Source organism: Mesoplodon densirostris, chromosome 2, assembly GCF_025265405.1.
Source record: "Mesoplodon densirostris isolate mMesDen1 chromosome 2, mMesDen1 primary haplotype, whole genome shotgun sequence".
Classification (NCBI taxonomy): domain Eukaryota; kingdom Metazoa; phylum Chordata; class Mammalia; order Artiodactyla; family Ziphiidae; genus Mesoplodon; species Mesoplodon densirostris.
Genome location: NC_082662.1, coordinates 153878894 through 153902294, shown reverse-complemented (window position 1 = coordinate 153902294; position 23401 = coordinate 153878894). Strand labels below are relative to the sequence as shown.

General features: G+C 47.4%; 1 protein-coding gene across 3 annotated transcripts in view; it reads left to right on the top strand.

Moving 5' to 3' along the window:
* Nucleotides 1-19772: 19772 nt before the first annotated feature.
* Nucleotides 19773-23401, top strand: part of CACNA1E (calcium voltage-gated channel subunit alpha1 E) — a 300372-nt gene continuing 296743 nt past the window's right edge. For all 3 annotated transcript variants that reach the window (XM_060088531.1, XM_060088530.1, XM_060088529.1), the window contains exon 1: nucleotides 19773-20038. In XM_060088531.1, the coding sequence (XP_059944514.1) occupies nucleotides 19773-20038 (266 nt within the window). The remainder of the gene's footprint in view (nucleotides 20039-23401) is intronic.

Below are 23401 nucleotides of genomic sequence, written 5' to 3'. Positions count from 1 at the left end.
CCAGAGTGACTGTGTCATCTACCCTCCCACCATGTGTAGGGTTCCCATTTCCATATATCTTCCACAATACTTGAGATGATCAGAATTATTAAAATTTGACAAATCTGATGGGTGTAAAATGAAATCCAATTACTGCATTAATTGCATTTCCTTCCCCCCCTATTACTAATGAAATTGAGCATTTAACATATGTTTATTGGGCATTTGGATTTCTTCTTAGGTGAATTGTAGGTTTATATCCTTTCCTCATATTTCTATCATGTAGTTTGTGTTTTCTTCTTATGATTTGTGAGAGTTCTTATAAACAGATATGATTTGTGGGTTGTAAAATATCTTCTCCCTCACATGGCTTGTCTTTTTCACTTTGTCTATGGTGCTTTTTGTCACAGAGTTGTTAATATTAGTGTGGTAAAACTTATCTGCTTTTTTCTTTGTGATTTTTGTTCATTTTGTCTTATTTAAAAATTCCTTCCACAAACTGAGATAAAAAGAAGTTATTTGTATTGTTTTTTAATATATTTATTTATTTTTGGCTGCATTGGGTCTTCATTGCAGTGCGTGTGCTTCTCATTGCAGTGGCCTCTCTTGCCGCGGAGCACAGGCTTTAGGCATGTAGGCTTCAGTAGTTGTGGCACATGGGCTCAGTAGTTGTGGCACGTGGGCTCTAGAGTATGGGCTCAGCAGTCGTGGCGCACAGACTTAGTTGCTTCGTGGCATGTGGGATCCTCCTGTACCAGGGATCGAACCCGTGTCCCCTGCATTGGCAGGTGGATTCTTTTATTTTTTATATGTATTTATTTTATTTATTTATGGCTGCATTGGGTTTTCGTTGCTGTGTGCAAGCTTTCTCTAGTTGCGGTGACGGGGGGCTACTCTTTGTTGCGGTGCGTGGGCTTCTCATTGTGGTGGTTTCTCTTGTGGCAGAGCACGGGCTCTAGGTGCATGGGCTTCAGTAGTTGTGGCACGCAGGCTCAGTAGTTGTGGCTCGTGGGCTCTAGATTGCAGGCTCAGTAGTTGTGGCACACGGGCTTAGTTGCTCCGCGGCATGTGGGATCTTCCCGGACCAGGGCTCGAACCCATGTCCCCTGCATTGGCAGGCATATTCTTAACCACTCCTCCACCAGGGAAGCCAGGCAGGCAGATTCTTAACCACTGCACCACCAGGGAAGTCCGTCATTTGTATTTTTTTAAACTACAATTTTTAGTTTTTCTTGTCACATTTGGCTCTTCTAATTCATCTGGAATTAATTTTTGTGTGTAGAGGTAGGCTCTAATTTTATCTTTAATCTCCCCCCCACCCCCATGATTAGTCCTTTGTCCCATTAGTCACCATTTTGTGACTAGTCAATTTGTTTCCACTGTTTCTGGGCATCTTTTTTATTCCACTGGTCTAATGGTATACCCCTTTCACCCCTATCTCACTAATTTAGTTTTTATAGCTTTGTGGTTTTCATATATTAGGGTAAATCCTTTCCACACCCTTGCCAAATTGTCTTGGATATTGGCCTTTATTCATTAATATGACTTTTAGGATAAGCTTCTTGTATTTCATTTTTAAACTGGGATTCTGATTGAAACTGAATTTATAGTTTTATTTGAGGGAGGGTTGCAATCTTCAAGCTATTTTTCCAGCCCTGAACATGACATGCTTCTTCCTATGCTTGGATCTTCCTTAAAGTCCCCCAAGAGAGTTAAAATTTTTTTCTCTACATCTTTTACCGCACATATTGTTATTTGATTTGTTTTACAGTTTTGATGCTATTGCATGATGCCTTTTTATCATTGTATCTATCTTCTGGTTCTTTGTTGTAGTTGTATCAGAATTTGTACTTTTGTGTGCTTATTTCATATCCAGCATTCTCGCAGAACTGTCTTATTACTTTGAATGGTTTTCCCCCTATAGGCTGTCATATTTTTTATGTAGACAGTATCAATTGTGAATAATGACAGCTTTGTTTTTTCCTTTACAATCCATATGCTGTTCCTTTCTTTTTCTTTACTTATTACACTTACTGGTACTTTAAGTACAACAATGAATAGAAACATTTTTAGTGGGTGTCCTAGTCACATACCTCACTTCAAATATATGGTTTGACTTCAGGTCTGTACTCCTTCTGAACAATACCTTACCTCTGGTCATCCTTCCTACCTTACAAGGCACTGTTGTCTAGTGATATGCCTTCGTCGTGTGTGTGTGTGTGTGTGTGTGTGTGTGTGTGTATTCACAAGTTAAGCTATCTCTTTTATCTGTCATCGATCTGCCTATCTATCTATCTATCTATCTTTAGTTTACATTTGTCCTCATGTTTACCATTATTTTTTGCTCATCATGCCATTTTCTTGCATGGCAGTCTTTCCTTCCATTTAAATGTCCTTCTTGAGGAATATTGTATAGTACTTATTTCACCTGAACTTGAGTGGTAAAATCTTTATTATTCTGAGAAAGGCTTTATTTCAATCTCAGCTTTGAGTAACAATTTACTGAATATTTTTTGCACTTGAAGGTATTATTCTATCATTTCTAGCCTCTGGTATTATAGCTGATTATCTAATTGTTGTTTCTTTAGGCAATCTGTATTTTCTCTCAGGATGCTTTTAAGATTTTTCTCTTCATAATTTTAGAACTTTTAATATTTCACTAAAATGTGTATAGGTTGGATTTATTTTTCATCCTGCTTAGAACTCATTGAAATTCTTGACTCTGAGGATTTATGTCTTTCATTAATACTGGAAAATTTAATCTTTAGTTTTTCAAAAACTGTCTTTCTCCATTATCTCTTTCTAGAACTCCCATTAGATATATTTTGGATCTTTTTAATCTGTTCTCCCTTTCTCTTACCTTTAATCATATTTTCCATCTGTTTATCTCTCTGTGCCGTATGCTCAGATTCCTCAAATGTGTCTTCCTGTTCATTAACACTCTCCCTAGTGTGTCTAACCTAATAATTAACTTATCTACTGCCTTTAATTTCAAAGATTAGCTTTTTCATTACAAAACATTGCATCTGTCACTTTAAACTTTTTTTCATTGTATCCTATTAATGTCTTTTTCTTTATATACCTTTTCTATTATTTCAAGCTCTAGTGCTCTAATTATTTATTATATCAACTAAGTTTTCCTTATAGTAGATTGTTTCCTTGTGTGAGTGAAAAGTTTTGATTGCAAGCTCATGTCTAATGATGCTTGTTTTTCCTATGGAAATACAGTAGAGTCTGGGTTGTGAGAGTAGCCTCATAGGATGGTTTTGTTTAGTTCTCTTATTTAACCCAGGAAAGTTACTAGGACTGGTTTTTACTTTGGCTTACGGGTTCCTGAACCCTCCTGAACATGTGGTATGAATTCAGCTCATAAATTCATATAACATATACAATGTTGGGTTTTGATTTCTCAGGGTTTTGCTTTTTTCACTCACTCAGAGATAAAAGCTTCTTCACCATCTCCTTTTGCTATAGAGTTGACTTTTATGCAGTTTATTGTTTAACTGAGAGTGCAGTCCTTCAAGTGTCCCAGCTTAATGCAGAATCTTAGTTTTAACTTCTGTTCACAGGTGCTCTTAAGACCTTATCTCTTGCTCTTGAATGGGCATTAAAACACATCCATTAAATCCTCTAGGTTACCAGAACTAATCACTGCCCATGGGACAGCTGCAGTCTCAGTTCACATGCTTAGTTCTATGTTTTTCATTTCCTCCTAGGGATTTCCTTTTATGTTTTGCAAGTTCAGCAATATATGTTTTAAAATATATTTGAAAATATATTTCTGTACTTTAGTTTTCTAGAAATTTTTAGCAAGAGGTTTTTTCTTATTCTGCCATCTCGCTAGTACTGGATCCTTAAATGACTTTTACAAAGAGAATTCACTAAAATAGGAAAGCATAAGATATTTCCTGGGGGCATACACAGCATCCTTCAAGACTTGTAAGTGTGATGTTCCTAATGGAGAGGTTACTCAGTGCTGGACTGAGTGTAGAAGAAGATTTGAGGAAGGAAGTGGGGGAGGAACAGTAGTGCATTAATGGACAATTACTTTCTGCCCCCTCAGATGGTACTTGAGTGTTTAGCTAATGGAAGTTCACTTAGAAAAGTGATCATTGACAAGTCCTGGTAAGCAGCTTCTAAAAATATCTTGCCTGAAGTGATTGAGTCTTTTTAGGGAATAAAAGATCAGAATCTGGAAGCAGGGAGATGGTTCTCAAGTTCTAGTGAAAGTAAATTCTAAAAGCAAAGTGGGAGCCACAGGAGGTGTTGGGGAAAGGAGAGATTGAAGGACTCAAGCTCTCCTCTAAATTTAAACATTAGAAGAGGAAGCAAACAGAAGGAGAAGCAGGGGTGAGGGTGTAAAGGACTGAGTTGAAAGCATGTGTGTAGGAGTTTTCACTGAAGACAAAGCCAATTTGTGGGGGAAAACCTATTCTCCGCGAGGCCTGGTAACCACATTTCTTAGCATCCGAAGTATTAGGAGAAATGCCACTTGCCTGAGATCCATTTGCTACGCCTTAAGCAGATGATATTGGATTATGATCACTCTTATGCTTCAGCCTGAGTTCTCCCTTTGGTCTCTGCTAGGAATATGTCTCATATTGAGGTGTGGATCCCCATGTAGGGCTATGAGGCCATTAGAAAACCAGATGTGCAGCTCTGAGTTCACTCTGGCCCCCAAAGGCTGTGTCTCATCAGATATGAGGGAGAGAAGTGAAAGACAGTGCTGGTGTGGCAAGAGCATTCTACTGGGAGTTACTGCATTCCTGGTTACAATGCTGGTGAGTCGTGTGGTCTTGAGGAATTCATTTAATTATTCCCTACCAGTGGTCTCAACCAGGGGCAGTTTTGCCCCTCAAGGGACATTTGGCAACTGGAAGCATTTTTGATTGTCACAACTGGGAGGTGCTTCTGGCATCTGTTGGTAAGGAGCCAGGAACACTGCTAAACATCCTACAGCGCACAGGCCCACCCACCATGACAAAGAATTATCTGACTCAGAAATGTCGATAGTACTGTGGTTGACATGCCTGTGGTGGACAAAACCCTGCTCTACCTGCCTTTTCTCATATAAAAAGGAGGGGTTAGAAGAGGAGGTTGATATGTGTGTGGCTAGACTAGGTAAGCTCTAATATTCAACTTGCATTCCTATCTAACACAGACCACTTCTATCCATGTCACATCCATAGAAGCATGAATTAGATAAAATGGGCTAAAAACATACCTCATTTTCAGCCAAAAGAAGAAAATTGTGTCCTCAAAATGCTGGGAGCTTTGCAGGTTCACAGCGACCACTGTGTTTGCCTCCACACTTGTCCCTGTGACGTAAGAGTCAAGGACTGTCTTCTTTGAGCTGAACTGCTTGTCTGCAGAACCAGGTTTATCACTTCTAGCTATTCCCACACAACCTTCCCAACACGGCGCAGATCCTAAGAAGTCCATGTCCTGGTTGTGTCCATTTGGCTTCTCATATAGTTACCATTCATTCATACAATCATTCAATATGTGTTTTGTACCCACCAGGCATAAGGCAGTGCATTAATTGTGTGGAAAATGAAAGGACGGATAAATGAAGCCCCTTGTAGTGTAGTGGGGGGAAGAGATCCATACACCACAGTGTCTGAGGCAGGAGGTCATAAAGTGCCCAAGGTTCTCAGAGGAGAAAGAGATCATGTTGTGTTATGATCACAAAATGCTTCGCCGAGGAGGTTTGGCATGAACTGGGCTTTGAAGTCTAGTTTTTTGACAGGTAGGTACAAGAGAAGGGGGACAGAAGGGAGAGAGAAAATGAGAAATGATATGCAGGAGGACTTGCATTTGTGGAAGGTGTGTATTTATGTGTCTGTGGACTGGCGAGAGTCCTGCTTCATTGGAGCAGGCAGCGAGAGCTGCACAGTCGTAGGAGATATTGCTGGGAGCCTAGATGTGGCAGGGCATTTTGTTCAGTTCTGGTCCTTGAAACAAGGACTTACATGGGATGGCATTTAAGTTTGCTTACAACCCTAAGATTATAGGGTCTCGTGATTCCGTAGTTATATTTGATAGGCACTAGAAAGCTCATCTCTTCATTCAATAAATAAATGTAATGATTTTTTTAGCAGACAGTGTGCTAGGCACGGGGAGTGCAACATTGAACAAATTCTTGGATTTGCTGCACAGCAGGCTGGGGATAGGGTCAGAGTTGGGTTATGCAGTGAACACTTGTGGTAGAACCTGGAAGAGGAAGATGGGTTGGGAGGCTCTTCCCAGCTTCTGAGAAGGAGGTATAAAAGTCTGACCTTGAGAGGTGGTGGTGCACATGGAATGAAAGGAAGCCTTTGAAAGTGGAATAGAAAAAAAAACTGACGGGACTTGGGGAAGGGTTGGTGGAGGAGATGGGCAAGAGGAAGAATCAACTTTGATTCCAAAGTTTCGTGCCTGAGTTAGGGGGAGACTGGTGCTGCAGTCAGAATTAGAGACCCGGGAAAGGGCTGATTTGGAGGGAAAGATGTTGAGTTGATTTTTAAACCAGTTGATTCACGGCGCTTTCAGGCCATTCAGGTGGAGGAGCCTTTGAGCAGTTGTGAATGTGGTACCACACTTTAAACAGAACAGGCCAAAGGAAAAGATGTGGGAATCTTCCATATATTAGCTGTGGTTGAAGCCATCTGGATGGATGAAATCACCAAGAGAGAGGGGTCTACATAGAGAAGAAGGTAGGGAACAGTCCATGAGAGATTTGTACCTTTAGGAGGAAGAAAGGGAAGAAAAGGAAGAAGAGAAGGTGAAGAAGATGAAAGGGCAGCGAGGAAGGTGGGGGCGGAGAACAGGAGATTGGAGATACTCCTGGAGGGGTCGGGAAGCAGGGAGGCGGGAAAGCTAGTTCCTGCTGAGCCCGGGATACAGCAGAATGTGTACATACCCTGATAGCCTCCAGGGAAACAGACTCTGGTTTTAAAAATCCCTTGGAACGTATTTAGCTGTAGAAGTGTTGAGCCACCTGATCATTTTATCACTTCTCAGGGCCTCAGCCAGAGGGGGAGGGGGGGCGAAAGGGGGAGGAGAAGGCTCTCCAGTGAGTCTTCCCTCCTGTGTGTGCGGAGTTGTGGTGAAGAGGTTTGCTGTGAGGGAAAAGCTGCTTGATTTGTTTTATGGTAGGCACCAGTGTGGCAACAAGGGGACTTTAGAAGGTACAGCCTTTGGCCTGAGAGGTATCCCCCCACCAGGAAGACACTGGGGACTGTCTGTGATGGATTTTGTCTGAGCCATCCTGTTCCCCACAGCCTGGATGGCTGTGTGGACATAGCTCACGCAAATCCTTCAGCTTTCCCCCAGGAATAGGGACTTTTCATGTTTTTATTTTTGGTTGTGGAGGAGGCTATGTGCCCGCTGCCTGACCCTCGCTGACTCTAGAGTGACCCTGAGCTCTTCCACTGTGGGCCCTTGAGACCATTCTTACCCAGCCTCACCGTTCAGGCCACACTTGCTCCTTCCGTGTGGCTCTTGCAGTGAGGGGAGGTGTGGGATGTGACCTCTGGCATCAGGCAGGTCCAGCTCCCAGTCTAGCTCTGCCACATACTCGCTGTGTGATCTTAGTTTAGGGACATCGTTTCTCTGATCTCATCTGAAAAATGGTTGAAGCCTCTGAGGATTCTTATGCAGATCAAATGAGGTAACACATACATGGTGCTTATTAGTTAGACCTTCCACAAATGGTAGGTATTGTTAGGGCTTTGAAACTTTTTCTTTCATTTTTCTGCTTCACTCTCTTTTCATTGAATTATTTTCAGAATTTCTTTCCCTCTCTTCCAATGTTTTCCACTTAAAAAAAAAAAGCAATTAATTTGAAGAAAATTATAACCTAACACCCCTTAGCCAGCTCCTGTCTGGTTCTCTAGGCAAATGAAGGGCCTTGAATGCTTTGATTGTTCTGGTATAATTCCCTTTTGGAAGTAGGGAGCTGTCTTTTGGCATCACCTATAACGCCTGGTATCTGTCCTTGCAAATATCACAATAATACCACCTACCGTGTGTGACACTCTAAGTTTACAAAGCATTTTCACACACATCGTCTCAACAAGCTCAGCATCATTTGGGGAGCTGGGTCTTTCACTCCAGAGAGCTGGTGACTGTCTTCATTTTTTAGGTGTGTGTGTGTGTGTGTGAGTGTGCGTGCGTGAGCATGAAGGATAGCTTCCTTTCTTTTAACACAAAAAGCTAAAGTTTCAAAGTAGATGGGGTGTGGGTTAAACACTGTTCTAAATGGCAGGCCTGCTGTTCGTGGGGAAGGAAAGTGGCCTGAAAGTTTAAAAATAACCTGAACATTATAGACTCCTGTGAATTCTATAGCCTGGAGCACCGTGAGTCTGTGGGTGTCTTACCTGCTGGAGGGTAGGCAGGGAAACAGCAAGTTGAAAGGCAGGAGGATTTAAGTGTGCTGAATCCTTTAGTGGCACGTGTTGGCAGCAGAAGTATTCATAGAAAAAAAAATTCAAGCCAAACTGAGTGATCAAGATCGATATTCCTGAATGGTCGGAACGGCACTAGCCTTGGATTTCCTGAACGCAGAGCACTGGCTAATATTTGGGTCTGCAGTGCCATGGACCCTCCTTCTCTGCTGCTGGGCATCATCTCCTCTTCTCCCTTCTCTCCCTCAGTGACCCCTCCAGAGTTGGGCTGAAAACTTTTCCAGATAGCTACCTAGAGTGACCCACCAGGGAGCTCAGGGGCTGGGGCATTTGGGGTAGATTTGGCCATTCACTGGATAACAAGTAAATGAGATAGAAAACCATGTTGGTTGTGAGTAAACTGTGCACACTAATATACACTGGATTTTGCGAAGTTTTCGAGAGTTTGAACAGTTTTTGAAGGAGGACTCAGTTCTTGCTTGGCTTGTGCCTGGGGACGTAGCAATGCAGAACTGAGGCAGGTCAGGCTAATAGGAGCAGCGTGGATTGGAATACAATGCACTTGACGGTCTGTTTTCACAGTTGGTCTGTCAATAGTCTCCTGAGATTCAGATGGCGGCGCTACTGCTGTCATTTCCGCAGGTGGGGCAGTAAACCCAACCAGGACTGAGGGGTAAGTCTGTCTTGCCTCACACACACATAACTCGCTTATTCTGGGGTCTCTCAGAACCTGCTGTAGTGTCTGGACATTTTCTTGCCTCTTGGAATTGTAGGATCATCGTGAAAGTAAGTGACCGCCCCAAATCTCTATTAATGATACCAGTGAGAGGCCGTACAGTGTGGTGCTGAAGATAATGGATTTTGGAGTCAAACAGACTTAGGGTTGATCGTCTGTGATGTCATTCACCACCTGTCTGACCTTAAGTGAAATTATTTAGTCTCTTTCAGTTTTGCTTTTCTTATGTGTAAAATGCAGATTATAATAATACCTACCACATAGAATTATTCTGAGAAATAAGGAAAGTAAAGGGCTTAGGACAGTGCCTTGCACATAATATGTATTTAATAGCTATTGCAATTAGTATTATCACTAATTAGTACTTTTCTTTTTTTTTTTTTTTTTTGCGGTACGCGGGCCTCTCACTGTTGTGGCCTCTCCCGTTGCGGAGCACAGGCTCCGGACGCGCAGGCTCAGCAGCCATGGCTCACGGGCCCAGCCGCTCCGCGGCATGTGGGATCTTCCCGGACCAGGGCACAAACCCGCGTCCCCTGCATCGGCAGACGGACCCCCAACCACTGCGCCACCAGGGAAGCCCAGTACTTTTCTTTGTAATGATTCTTTGCTTGCTTGACGCATGTCCCTTTTTCTCTTTGTTTTTTATAGTCCTGGAATTTTTAATATGAAATTATGACATTGGAGAGTAGAGATTATTTTAACAAGGGGAAAATAGCATCATAGGAAGCTTTGAGTGATTATATTAATATGTGACCACTTTACATCTGGCAGAATTTCTTTGAAGAATGTGATTGAGTGATGGGGTGATTATGTGAAACACAAAACAAAACAAAAACAAGTTTTTAATGGAAAGGGCTGTATAGTGAGTGTGTCTATGTGTGTGTGTCCAAGGGACTGGCTTGTTAAGGGTATTAGGAGTATTTCACAAATTCTCTCTTTTGATTGAGAATTACATTTCCACCTTTCCCATTTTAAGTGACACATTAGGAATATTTAGAAATCTTCAGAAGAGCTTATAATTCTTCACCTTTGAATGTACTGTATTATTAAGCCTGTCTGAAAGCTCTCAACAGCATAGGAAGATTCCTTGTATTTGTTTGGACACGTGACTGGCAGAACTTGAGATCAGATCAGAAGCTAGTGCGTGTGTCTGCATACAGTCAAAAGTGTGTGTGTCTCTTTCACATGTAATTCTTCATAAGGGAAAGAGGTGTATGATGGTGACATTTGCCTTTTTTGTAGAGAGAAGAGATAGAACCAATTAATTCTGTAGTCAATTTTTTTTTTGAAGCAGAATTTTATTCTGCTATGTTTTATTTTCTGAGGAAAGGGATCTGAAAATATTCTCTATGTAGGGATCTGAATGTCTCTTTTTAATAACGGATTCCCCAAACCTTAATTCAACTACATTTTTAAAGAGCAGGAGATATTCCTCATAGGGGAATGAACCCCATAATTTATGATGGATAAAATGAGGGTGAGGCTGTTATTGTGCTGGAAAAGGTCCCCCTGAGTTAGAGTCACCTGATCTCCTATGCGAGAGGTAAGCATCCCTTCTTATTAAGGGGAGGATGAACACTCAACTCAGAAAGATCAGCTGGAAACATCAGACAACAGAACAGAGACTCAAAGTCAGTGGCAGAATGTGTTAGGAGAAGGGCAGCCCCTCAGACAGGGACCCGCTACCTGGTTGATGCCAAAGCTCTTTTTCACCAAAAAGAGTTGCAGGAGACCCAATCATTCATTCGTTGACTGTGTATTTAGTAAAGGCCTGCTATGAGGATAAAATCATGCAGGCACTCTAGGTAATAATGAAGGGGAATATATGTCTTTCGTACTTGAGAAGCTTATACCACAGGGGAGGAGACATGGCATACCTAACTGCAAACTTAAATAGGAGTGTACTGTTGAAGTTGTATCCATGGCAACAATGACAGTGAGTAAACAAGGTACTGCGGATGAGCGATACAAAAGCTCTGTGAGTTTATAGGAGGTAGAGATCACAGATTGACTTGGAGAGGTTATGGAAGTCTTCATGGCGGAGGCAGAATTGAACTGAACCACACACCTTGAGGGATACCTTGGAGTTGGGGAAGCAGAAAAGAGGAAGCATGTGGTTGGGTCAGTCCGAAGCAGGTGCTGTGAGTAAGAGTTTTGAGGTAGGCATGGGCACAACGTGTTATAACTATGTTAATGCTCTGGTACACGGGGAGATGGCGTTGGAAAGGTAGGGTGGATTCAGATTGTCTTGAGTTGTCAGGCTACGGAGTTCGGCCGTGTTTTAGGCAGCGAGGAGCCACTGAAGTCAAGTGAATGACAGGGAGAATGATGTCCCCTGGGTAGAAAGTGGCATTTTTGGAGGGAGATCTTGCTTTGAAGGAATTATAATGAATTCACTTTCAAATACATTGAGTTTGAGATGATGGTGGGTAGCCCAGTCGGTACAGAGTTACCCATTACTTAATTGTGCATTTGGCTATGGAAATGAGGTGAAAGGTACAGGATAGAGGCTAGATGTGGAAGTAGAGGATAGTTGAAACTGTGGGTAAGGACATGACCCCAAAGGGAGAGAAGTCAGAGAGAGAAGGTCAAGGGGTTGAGGACAGACCCATGGGGGCTCCCGCGATAAAGGGACAGGAATAAGAGGAGTACGAGAAGGACCGGGCAGTGAGGTGGGTCCTTCTCTTACTCTTATTCTGGGGGGGGGGTGGAGACTGGGATGCTAAGGGACGGACCTCTGAGAAGAAGGGGAGGTCAGTGGTGCCAAAGCCTGCAGGATGGTCCAGGAGAAGGAGGGGAAAACAAGGACCATACAAGGTCAGTGGGGTCTTCGTGCAATTTCCAGTATGGTCTGCCCGGATGCACGTTTCAAAGCTGGCCTCAAGTCCATATCATATGGGAATGCCTTATTCACTCTGATTATTTTATACCAGGTGGGTGTAACCAGCTGTTCAGCGGAGGAGAGAGTGGGAGAGAAAGGGTGTGGTGATGGACAGGTGGTGGCTTAATCTGTGATGATTCCAACCCGGAGTCCTGTGAGAGACAAGCCTGGTGGGCGGGGTGGGTGCGAGTTCTCTTCATTGGACTGGCAGGGCTCCTCTAGGCTCTGTTTGGGCTCTGAGCTGCTGCTTTCCCTGCTGGTGGGACATCTTCTTCAAGAGTGAAACGTGGGGGGCTTCCCTGGTGGCGCAGTGGTTGAGAGTCTGCCTGCCAATGCAGGGGACACGGGTTCGTGCCCCGGTCCGGGAGGATCCCATGTGCCGCGGAGCAGCTGGGCCCATGAGCCATGGCCGCTGAGCCTGCGCGTCCGGAGCCTGTGCTCCGCAACGGGAGAGGCCACAACAGTGAGAGGCCCGCGTACCACAAAAAAAAAAAAAAAAAAAGAGTGAAACGTGGGGAGTGAGTGGGTCAAGAGCGGCCAGTCAGTGCAGGATGCAGCCCAGCGCCCTCTCATCCTCAGCACGATGCCACGCCTGACACGTGGAAGGCTCTCATTTTCTGTCTGTTGAATGAATGCATCAGCCCGAGCCCACCCAGGCTGAGCAAGCTTTGCAATGTGTGGACTGTATTTTGGTTTCCAAGTCAAGAGGCCAAGGGGGCAGATGAATGGGCGTGTTTGTGTCAGTTGTTCTCACCCTTAGATGGCGAGGCACCCTCGGCTCAGCCCTGTCGGTCAGAGCTGGAGCTCTGCGGAGTGGTCCTGCCGTCCTCTGCCTCGGCCGGACAGCAGGGCTGGACACAGGGTGGGAGCTGAGGTGCACAGTGATGGGGCAGGCATCCTTGGCTGTCTGGAGCTAGACGCTGCACCTCCAAAGTGACTTTCCCAATAGGGGTTAATGTCTTTTAAGTTTGACTTTTGTCCAGGCCGAAAAGTAACCTCATCTTATGGAAAACAAAGGATTGAAGTGGTAATACTAGACTCGTTTATGATCCTAGATACACTGAAAGAAATTAAAGATGCTGACTGGTTAATGAATTCCCTACCTTTCATCCCCTGCACGCCCAGGCTCTTGTGTCCCCCAGCGCTTCTCCAGGTCTCCAGTGCTGTCTTTCAGGGAGTGCCACTGATTCTTCTGTTTTCCCAGCTGCCTCCAGCCCCGGCCCAAGGGGACGCCTCCCTCGGCTCTTCCTCCATCCCAGACCCTGTGCTCTCTTAGGGTGCCCGCCACATTCTGCCTCCTCTTAGGGTTCTTCATAAGGATGTTTTCCCCTTCTCTTTTAAACCGTAAGCTTTTAGGGGCCGTGACTGTGTCTAATTTATCCTTGACACTAAGAATCTCTGGGAACAATGCCAGGCACATTAAAAGGGGTTAGTGCTTATTTGTTCAGTGGGTTTATGAATTAATGAAGAAGTAAACAAGCACGACTCTCCCAGGTATCAAGACCTTTGGGGGTCTTAAGACTCTGGTCTCTAATATTTTTCTCTTTTCCCTCGTCTTTCTAAGTCTCAGGCACTTACACTTCTCTCCACCTCCATCTATCCTGCACACACCACAGCCACCCGTGGGACGCACTTCTGAAGTCTGCTTTCAGAAGCAGAAAGCTGTCAGATGTGCGGTGTTTGCTGTGTGTACCGTGGTCACAGCTAAAATGTAGTTAACAAACACTTAGGCGGCACTGATTGTGTGCCAAGTACTGATCTAAGAGCTTGATATGTATTAACTAACTTAATCTTCCTAACAGCCCTGTGGGACAGGTGATGGGCATTCTTAGAAATTTAACCCTCTGGGAGACTCTCTGGCTCAAGGTCATGGCTTACTTCTCCAAGGTCTAAGATCATGCCTGTGACTAGACTCTTAAGCAAGGAAAACATTATCCTGACATGCAGTTATGTTAAGTGTAGTCACACATTGTAAGGAATCCTGACCTCATTACCAGGAGATGCAGCTCTGCTGTTTCCTGTCTCTGTGCACTTGGACATGTCCCTGAACCTCTGGGCCCCAGGTAATAGAATGTGTCTCAACAGTCCTGCAGCGAAGATGCAGTGAGATAACGTTACCACGGTTGGCACCCGGGAAATATTGAGTTGTCGTAAATGAATGGTTTAAAAAATATTTTTTAGCAAACTTTGCACATCTATAGTTAGCTGATAGAGGGTTGGAGCTGTGCGGTTTCTCAGGCATAGGTTTGAGAAATGCCAGTTCTAGGGACAGACATTACATAAGGATGTGGAGCTATGTTTTCACCCAAGTCAGGGCTGTAAGGTATTGTGGAAGCTGCCAGACTCCCAAGATGTCTGCATCACCATAATGCTCCTCTGCTGTGCTATGAATTTGCACATGGTCTCCTGCCAACTTTTCTTCTTAAAACCCAATTCCCAATCCTTTCTGCATTATGTTCCTTAGAGCAATGCTTTGCATAAGAGTCTATTTCTTGGAAAGGCTCAACAGGGCAAAAATAGAACAAAAGGGGCCCTGATCACTTAAGCATAAGCTATCTGAGTGGAACTGGCCGGGTAGGGGGAGATGAGGGAGTGGGGCTGGTGGGAGGGCACACACCTTTAGATGAGGCGAAGGTGTGCAGACTCCCCAGTGGTGGGCTGAAATCTCCTGTGAAGATGGCCCAAGACCTGACAGATCTGGGAAGAGCTTATGAATGAGGGAAATAGGCTAAGTGCTTCTCCATCTTTGCCACTCACATCTCTCCATCTTGGTACAAACTCCCACGGCCTGCCTGGTCTGGGGGGAGCATGGCAACCTTGTTTCCTTCCTTTTCCAGAGGATGCTGGAGGGACCCCCTACCAGTCAGCTTCTCTCTTGCTTGCACTTTGAATGGTGCCCTGGAATAGAGGAGTTGCGGGGTTAATGCTTTGAAATTGAACTGTCTGCATGGGATTCATACTTCAGGAAAGTTTTTCACTTGCTTCCTTGGATTCTTTTGGGTTTCTAGTCTGCAGGTCACTTCTTACAGGAAAACATGTAGACCTTTTGGCTGCACCATCTTAACTCGTGTGTGTGTGTGTGTGTGTGTGTGTACGTGTACCTTGTACCCACGTGCCCAGTGTGTGGGGCTGCACGTTTCAAGTACTGTGAGATGGCTGATTTCATTGTTGGTGAAATTTGGGGCTTGGGCCTCAACAAAGTACCACAGGAGTAGAGGGCTAGTGACAAGAGCTCACGTCTAGGAATGTCTAGGCTCTGAGGTGTGGTGCCCGAGGTGCTAGGCTGCCAAGTACCTGAGCTCACAGGGATATGCTCACAAATGACCAGTAGATGGTGCTCTAACAACATGAAAATATGGCTGCTCTCCCTCCTGGGCTGGAAAGGGATTTTAGGAAACCGGTTTCCAATCAGAGTTATGACCAATTGCTGATTTTTTACATTTCCATTTATGGGTCTTTAAGAGGACACTGGAACTAGGGACATGGGAAGGCGAAGGCCCACCAAGTTCCCCTTACAAAGAGCATTACGGCAGTGACCTAATCTGAAGTTTTTTCTAAGGATCCTCCTGGATCTTGAGGGCCGTAGATGTGTTCCCAGTTAAGCATCTTCCCAGCGTGGTCCCAGGAACATTTGGCCACTGATCAGATTCAATTTGAGGATGGTAAGCCCAGCATTCCCATAGGCTTAGCGTGATTGCATAGTTTCTTCTCTCTCTTTTTTTTTTTTTTTTTGCTGTACACGGGCCTCTCACTGTTGTGGCCTCTCCCGTTGCGGAGCACAGGCTCCGGACGCGCAGGCTCAGCAGCCATGGCTCACGGGCCCAGCCACTCCGCGGCATGTGGGATCTTCCCAGACCGGGGCATGAACCTGTGTCCCCTGCATCGGCCGGCGGACTCTCAACCACTGCGCTACCAGGGAAGCCCCCATAGTTTCTTCTCTTGATGTTGAACAATTTGGGATCACACTATTACTGCCCCTGAGAAATTAGTCTGGGTATTGGAAAAAGCCATCAAGTGAAAGATCTGTTAGAAGTCTAAAATCTGCCTCTTATCAGATGTGGACAAACTACTTAACATTTCTGAAACTCTAATTCGTTCACCAAATCAGGGTTGTAATACATGTGTTGCCAGGCTGACCTCAGAGGTTTGGAGTTAGATTTACATAAAGTGAAAACTATTGAAGACACATAAGATATCGTTCAGCCATTAACATTGTAGACCTCTGGGGACTGGGAGAATGGGGGCATCGGAAGGCATGGAAGGAGTTCACAGATCTCAAAGGGCTCAAGAGCTGTGACAGCCAGGTGGGGGTGAATATGAGAGTGTGCCTTCTTCCCAGCATTACTGTCCTTAGGCCAAGTCCATTCCCAAAGCCATCTGTGCCGTCACGTTTGCCTTTGTCCTCTTGGGCTCCACCCTCTAGGAATTCCCAGTTTTTAACTCCCCTACAGAGGTGCTCATGCTCCCCAGCACACTTTACATCATCCCCAACACATGCATTTGTGATCCCTGCCTCCTGAGAAGGTAGGAAGGTTAAGCCTCAACTGCAGTGGGTCCTCACATTTCTGTGAATAACATCCTGTCTTGGGAATTCTAGGTCCGTAGAATTATAGCAGCAACAGAGAACACAGGACATTGTAGAGAGAGCAAAAGGAATTAGTACTGGATCTCTGCTTAGTAGGTGACATTGAAGACACAAGCCAAGGGTTCCTGATCTTCCGCGAACTTCTTCCAGGAGGCAATAGGTTGGTGAGCCCCGCTTCCTCTGAGAATTAACAGGCATGCCACCCTCTAGCCTGCAAAGGCCAGGACACGAAGCAGAGGGATGAAGCTGCAGCATGAGAATGAGGTCCATCAGGCATTCTAGCCAGTAAAGTTATACAGTCTAATTTAATCCCAGAAGCATATACTTTATTTTTATCATCATCTATTTTGTTCATGATGGTGCTCTCAGTTCCTAAAACAGTGCCTAGGCCTCAGAAATATTTGTCAAATGACTTGAATGAATTTTGTGCTATGGGTTATGGTCCTACCTTTGGAAGCATGGATTTGATCATTTCCGAAAGTCTTTTCTAATCCTGTATAGTTTACAGGGCTACTGAGACAGCCACTTGTGACTGGTTCTAAATGACTGCCAGCTGACTCTGGGTTCACAGTATCGCCTTCCCTTTCACTCTGACTAGGTGTTCAGGCAGAAAAGGACCCTCCAATTGAGGTAGGTCGAAGGACTGAGTAAGGCAGTAATGGGAAAGCAAAATACTCTGACTCACCTTGAATAGTAATTTGGCTTAAAATGGGCCTTCCTGAATCAAAAGGTCAACACGCCATGCCCAAGGGCAGCAGTGCCTGCTGGGGGAGGACGTGTTGAGACCATAGCTTTCGTTTTCCAGCACCAGAGACTTTCCCTTCACACAGATACACACTCACATACATTCTCACACAGCAGACCCGTGTCAGTGCTCACATGGCCTTGTCCAGCACACACACACATCCACCGAGGAACACACGTGCCTCTCACTCAGATGTCACCTCTCTTCTCACCAGTTAATCTCACACACCGACACTGCTTTCCACACCCACGAATCCATGCTCACCCATGATTTCCAGCCTCCGGGCTATGGTCAGTTCTTTGTTTCCTTCCTCTGCCCCCCCCCCCCCCCCGCTTCTTCCATGGCTCAGGTGGGGAGGATTTGGATAGGGCTGTGCGTTCAGGCCAAAGCAGGGGGTCAGCTGGTACCTATCTTCAGTTCAAACCACTGACTCACCTGTGCGCAAGGGCTTGGTTGCTAAACCCAGGGACTCGTTCTCTGGGGCGTGAAGTCCACCATTCCCGCTTCTGCAGCTCAGACGCTAATTCTATTTTTTCTTCGTTATTGGGGTGGGTTTGAGGAGGTCAGTGGAGAGGACTTGGGGGTAAAAGATAGGGGTGGGAGGATCCCCCTGATTGAGAAGGTAGTTTTAGCCTAGAACTCACTACCTCGGAACTCAGTATCCCAGAGATACAGGGCTCTATTAGAGCCAAACCCAAGAGGTCGTCCCAGATCGCTTTTGGAGAGGGGCGGGGTGCAGAAGCTCCCGCCAGAGCTGGCTCCAACACCAGAGTGCGGAGCCCCCAGAGGTCCTAGCGTCCCTCGTGGGACCTCCAGGCTGCTAAGTGGGGACATGGGCAGAAGAGGGTGCTGCCTTCTCTGCGGAAACCCTAGGGCAGCGATCTCGGAGCCTGGGAGGTGCGGAGGCGCGGCGACCCGGCCCCGGCGCAGGGCGCGTAGAGCGCAAAGGCTTCGACTCCCGGCTAGGGCGGCGGCGCGCCGGTCACTGCGCGGAGCACAGCCCCGGCGGGCGCCTCTCGGCGGGGACTGGAGGCGCGAGAGCGTGCGCGCGTGCGTGTGCGCCCCCGCCAGGCCTCGGCTCTCAGGCGGAGACTCCGCAGCGCCGCCAGCTGCGCCAGCCTATTTCCTCTCTGCAGTACTTGGGGAAAGGCGATTCTTGCCTGGGTCTTTGCAGAGGGGGCCCGCTACCCTCTGGCTACATCGATCAGTAGCCTAAGCCAGCCTCGGGTCCCAGGAACCTCCTGCAACTGTTGGCCGGGTCCTTCCGGCTCCATCCCCGCCCCGCCCTAGCTCGCCAGCCCCGCCCCCGCTTCTCCTGGCTCTTCAGTGCGCGCCTGGCTGCGCCTCTGCGCTCCGCTCGCTCTCCCCCTCCTGGCCTCGCGTTTCTTCTCCTCTGCTCCTCGGAGTGGGGCTGCCAGGGTGGAAGAGGAAGACTGAGTCGGTAGTGAGCAAGTTCGGTCCTTGGACAACTCCCGTGCCAGGCTACCGCTGGGCTCGGCTGCAACCTGTTCCTCCCTCGCCCAAGTGCTCGCTCGCCCGCCCGCCCGCTCGCTCCCGCTCTCCCGCCCTCTCCCCGGCGCAGCCGCGGATCGCTGTTGCATGCTGATCCGGGGAGGCGGCGGCGGCGGCGGCGGCGGCGGCGGCGACGAGCGCTCCGGGCGGATGCTGGCACTCGGGCTTCGCGGCTCTCTGAATGCTGCTCAACTTCTCTCCCAAGCGCAGGAGCTTTGAAGTCATTTGTCCCTCTCCGGTTGGATCGACTTCTTATTTTGATATTTTGGGCGTTGCGGTTTACGCAGCAACCTCAATACCGCTCTCCCCCGCTCTCTGCCTTTCTCTCTCTCAACCTTTGGATTCGTCTGTGCTGGCAGATTTAAAGACCCAAGTCTTGGCTGTGGGATTTCTCAGATGGACTTGCGGGGGCTGGCGTTATAAAGCATGTCACCATAACCTCGTCCTTGTCTTTTTTTTTTTTTTTTGAAAAGTTCTTTTGTTTTCATTTTCCCCCTCCCCCCACCAATAAATTACCAAACTGTTACCTAGCGGGCCGGTGCCTGCCTCTCTCCCAGAACTAGGTGGTGCGTCTGCCAGAAGAGGAGCTATGTTTGAAGAGCAGCCTACTCCACCCGTCTCCTCTCCAGTCCCTGAACGCCACCACACACTGGCATTTTGAAAAAAAAAAATTGCCTCCAGAAACTGAGCACACCCAAGCTCTTCCCCCCTTTTTTTCCTCCTTGAGGAATGGAGCTTCGCAGAGGTTGTATTTAGATTCAACAGTTCAGAGCGGCGGGGTTGCTGCTGCCGCCTTTCCGAAGAGCTCGCGAGGCTCCCCGGAGGCGGTGGTCCCCGTGTCCGTCTGGATGCGGCTCTGAGACTCCGTGTGTCTTTCTGCTTGTTGCTGTGTGCGGGTGTTCGGCCACGATCACCTTTGTGTGTATTCTGTCTGTTTAAACTTCAGGATGGCTCGCTTCGGGGAGGCGGTGGTCGGCAGGCCGGGGTCGGGAGATGGAGATTCGGACCAGAGCAGGAACCGGCAAGGAACCCCCGTGCCGGCCTCCGGGCCGGCGGCCGCCTACAAGCAGTCGAAAGCGCAGAGGGCGCGGACTATGGCTTTGTACAACCCTATTCCCGTCCGGCAGAACTGTTTCACCGTCAACAGATCCCTGTTCATCTTCGGAGAAGATAACATTGTCAGGAAATACGCCAAGAAGCTCATCGATTGGCCATATCCTTTCTTGCCCACCATCACTCCCCTCTCCCCCTTTGCATTTCTTCGGGTAAGGGGGGAAACCTAGCATGGAATTTGCACCCCCATTCCTTTCCTGGTGCCGATTTGCCTCTTTTGCTGAAGTGCACTCTGTACTTTGGTGCACCTAAGAGGCAAGCTTGGTGCTGTAGAAACCGATGTGGGCACTAGTGTTTTGCAAGGTAAGACTTTTGGTTTTTGATATTTCCTGCGTGGAAGTCTCCAGCATCCCTGGGTGCGTGGTGTTGTGGTGTCTGCCCCTTTCGTGGCTGGGCTTTATTCGATTCTCAGCCCCCTAGTCCCTTCACAAGCTGCATAGAACGGGTTGCCCCTAATCTCTGGGTTTTCTTTCATACTCAGCCCCCCCTTTCCCTCCCTTTAAGCCATCCCCTTTGCCCCCATCCCCACCAGCCGGGAAGACACGTACACTATCCGCTTGTAGGAAAGTCAAGACTCCATGAGGGCATTTATCAGTTCAGAAGCTTCAAGAGCTCTGAGCCAAAACCCTGTAGACAAGTTGACAAATGGATAAATAACGCAGGCGTTTGGCTTGGGACCCAGCTAACTCTGCTGGGGACCGAGTTTAAGTTCCACTGGAAATGGAGCGAATGAGCATGTCAGGGGAGGCAATCTCTAATGACACGGCCCAAACAACGCAGAGTTCGGGCTCTCTTCTCAGCCATGAAAGAGCAGCTCATCAGGGCCCATCCCTTCCTTAGTCCTGGGTTGGGTACTCCTGCCTCTTACTGCTTCACCAGCTGAGTGATTCGATAGTGCCCAGGATCCAGGCAGATCTGCTGGGCCTGAATTCATCAGCGGGGTGCTGCATCAGCTGAGCCCAGAGGTGTGCAAGCAGTCTGTCTGTCCCTAGTTCCAGAGGAACTGCTTTCCACAAAGAGCTGGTGGGGGGAATCTCTGATGGTAACGGTGTCAGGGTGAATGGGCATAGAGGGAGGTTCTTTGCAGGTTTAATGAAGCGCACCAAATGTGGGCTGCTGATTAGGCATCTCACTGCCTCGTTCTTCACTAAGAATATGGGCGTCTGGCAAGGTCTCTACGAATTGGGGGCTGCTGGATGGTGAGGGGGATGAGTAGGGAGCAGGCCCGTGGGATGGTGTTATATATGGGGGTAGGCTTGGAGACATGGGACTTTGATGCCTGTGGAGAGAGATTTCTTGGGAGGGATGCACCTGCAAAAGAGGCCACTCCTCTTCTTCCCGATCCTCCCTCCTCCCCACCCCCACCCTCCAGGTGTGCAGCAGGGAGACAGCTGGAGCCACGCTGGGTCTCTAGTAGCAGCGAGGCTCGTGGCTCACTCCCCTCGGGGCCTGGGCATCTCCCTGCTACCCCCACCCTAGTCTTTGGCCTTCCCCTCTTTCCTCCCTAGTTCCCTGCCTCAGCAGCATGGCGATTGGCTGGCTCGTGGTGCTTCTAGGCAGTACCCCTCATTAGAAACGGAGGAGCATCTCTAGGCAGATATTCTTCCTGCTGCTGCTCGAATCCTCCCACAGCCCCCGCTGGCTGGGCTGCTTCTCTCCTTCTCCCTGCACTCCCCTCCCTCTCCTACCCGCACAGAGTGACCCTGGGGCCAAACAGTACCAGAGTGAAACCTGCCTAGGGTGTGGGGGACTGGGGAGGGGGAAGGGTCCGGTCCCTGCAGTCCCGCCCGCCGGTGCGCTGCACAAAGCGACAACTCTCATTGTGTTTTTCGTGCTGCGGCTGCGAACACTGCTCTAGTCAGGTCCCTACAGATTTCTTCAGCGGCACCCCCTTCCCCGCCCGCCCATCTTCTACAGTTTTCTAAAATTTCCCACCCACCAGGTGCTGCCTCTCTTAGGGGCCTGTTTACCTAGACAGGCGCCCTCCCGTTTCCCGGCGGTAGACAAAGCCGCCCAGCCACCGCGCGGGTGGCAGAGTGTGCCCGCAGGCAGCGTTGGTACCTCGGACAGCGCCACCGAAACTGCCCCGCGGCTTGGGCGCCACCGTCCCCGGGCTTCAGCACCTCGGGCACTTCCGGCCGGGCCCAGGCTCCCGGGCGGGGAAATTAAGTACGTTTCCTACCCCACGCGTTCGCCGCTGTTCACGTTTTCTCTTCCGCTGCAAAAACGCCGCCTTTCTAGCAGGTGTTGCGAGCGGCGCAAGGTGCGACTGTGGGTTTCACCGCGCTCTTTCCTTGTCTTCGGCCAGAATGCACCAGAGAGACTCAAAGGAGAGACTAGGGAGTTGATTTCGGCATCCTCCTCAGTGCCTTGGCCTTGAGCCCCGTCCCAGTGGTCTCTTCCATCCCCATAGTTGGAAGTTTCGCAGTGCTTCTACAGCATGTAGGCTGTTAGTGTTTGGAGAGCATCTGCTAAGGTGTGTAGTGGAGCCCTGTTCGCAGATTTAAAATACACCATGTTTGCTCTTTATTCCTGGCTGTACAATGTAATTGACTAATATATATTCCCTGTGGTGGTGACCATGTGGACACATCGCGCTTCTGTGGGTTCTGCGTTTGCTCTAATACCGCATATAAGTTCCTAGTCTCACCCCTCTTCCTTTCTAATTCCTTTCTGGAATTATATTCCTTTTTCTTACTGGGAGTCAGTGTGAGCACTGGTTACCAGTAAAGCTTGGGAGCTAAGCTGTCTGGGTCCAAATCTCAGTTCCTTCACCAGCTCTGTGACCTTGAAAAGTTACTTCATTTCTCTGTGACTCAGTGTCCTTATCTGTAAAATAAGGATGGTAATAATGAGTTACTGGGAGAATTAAATGAATTAATATATGTCAGCTTCCTAGAACACCGCCTAATTTCCTGTAAACACTAGCTATTGTTATTAATAGAGTCCTTCAGAAATTGCAGCATACCAGAAGGGAGGGATCTTAGTTCTAGGTGAACGAAGTCTTCTAGGCTTTTGTCTCCCACAGACAGCAAAGACCAGCATCACCTGGAGGCTTGTTAAAAATTCAGAATCCCAGGTACAGAGAAGAAACCAGTGGTTTCCACAAGGGAGAGGGGCAGGGGGAGGGGCAAAATAGGTGAAGGGGCTTAAGAGGTACAAACCAGCAGTTATAGTATAAATAATTCACAGGGATGTAATGTTCAGCACCGGGACTATAGTCTATGTTTTATAATAACTTTGTATGGCATGTAATCTATAAAAATATCGAATCACTATGTTGTGCACCTGAAACTAATATAATATTGTAAATCAATTATACTTCAATTAAAAAAAAAATTCAGAATCCTGAGCCACACTTCAGATTTACTAAATCAGAATCTGCATTTTAATAAGATCCTCAGGTGATTAGTATGCCCGTTCACGTCTGGCAAGCACTTCTGTGCTCTACGTAAGGGCCAGA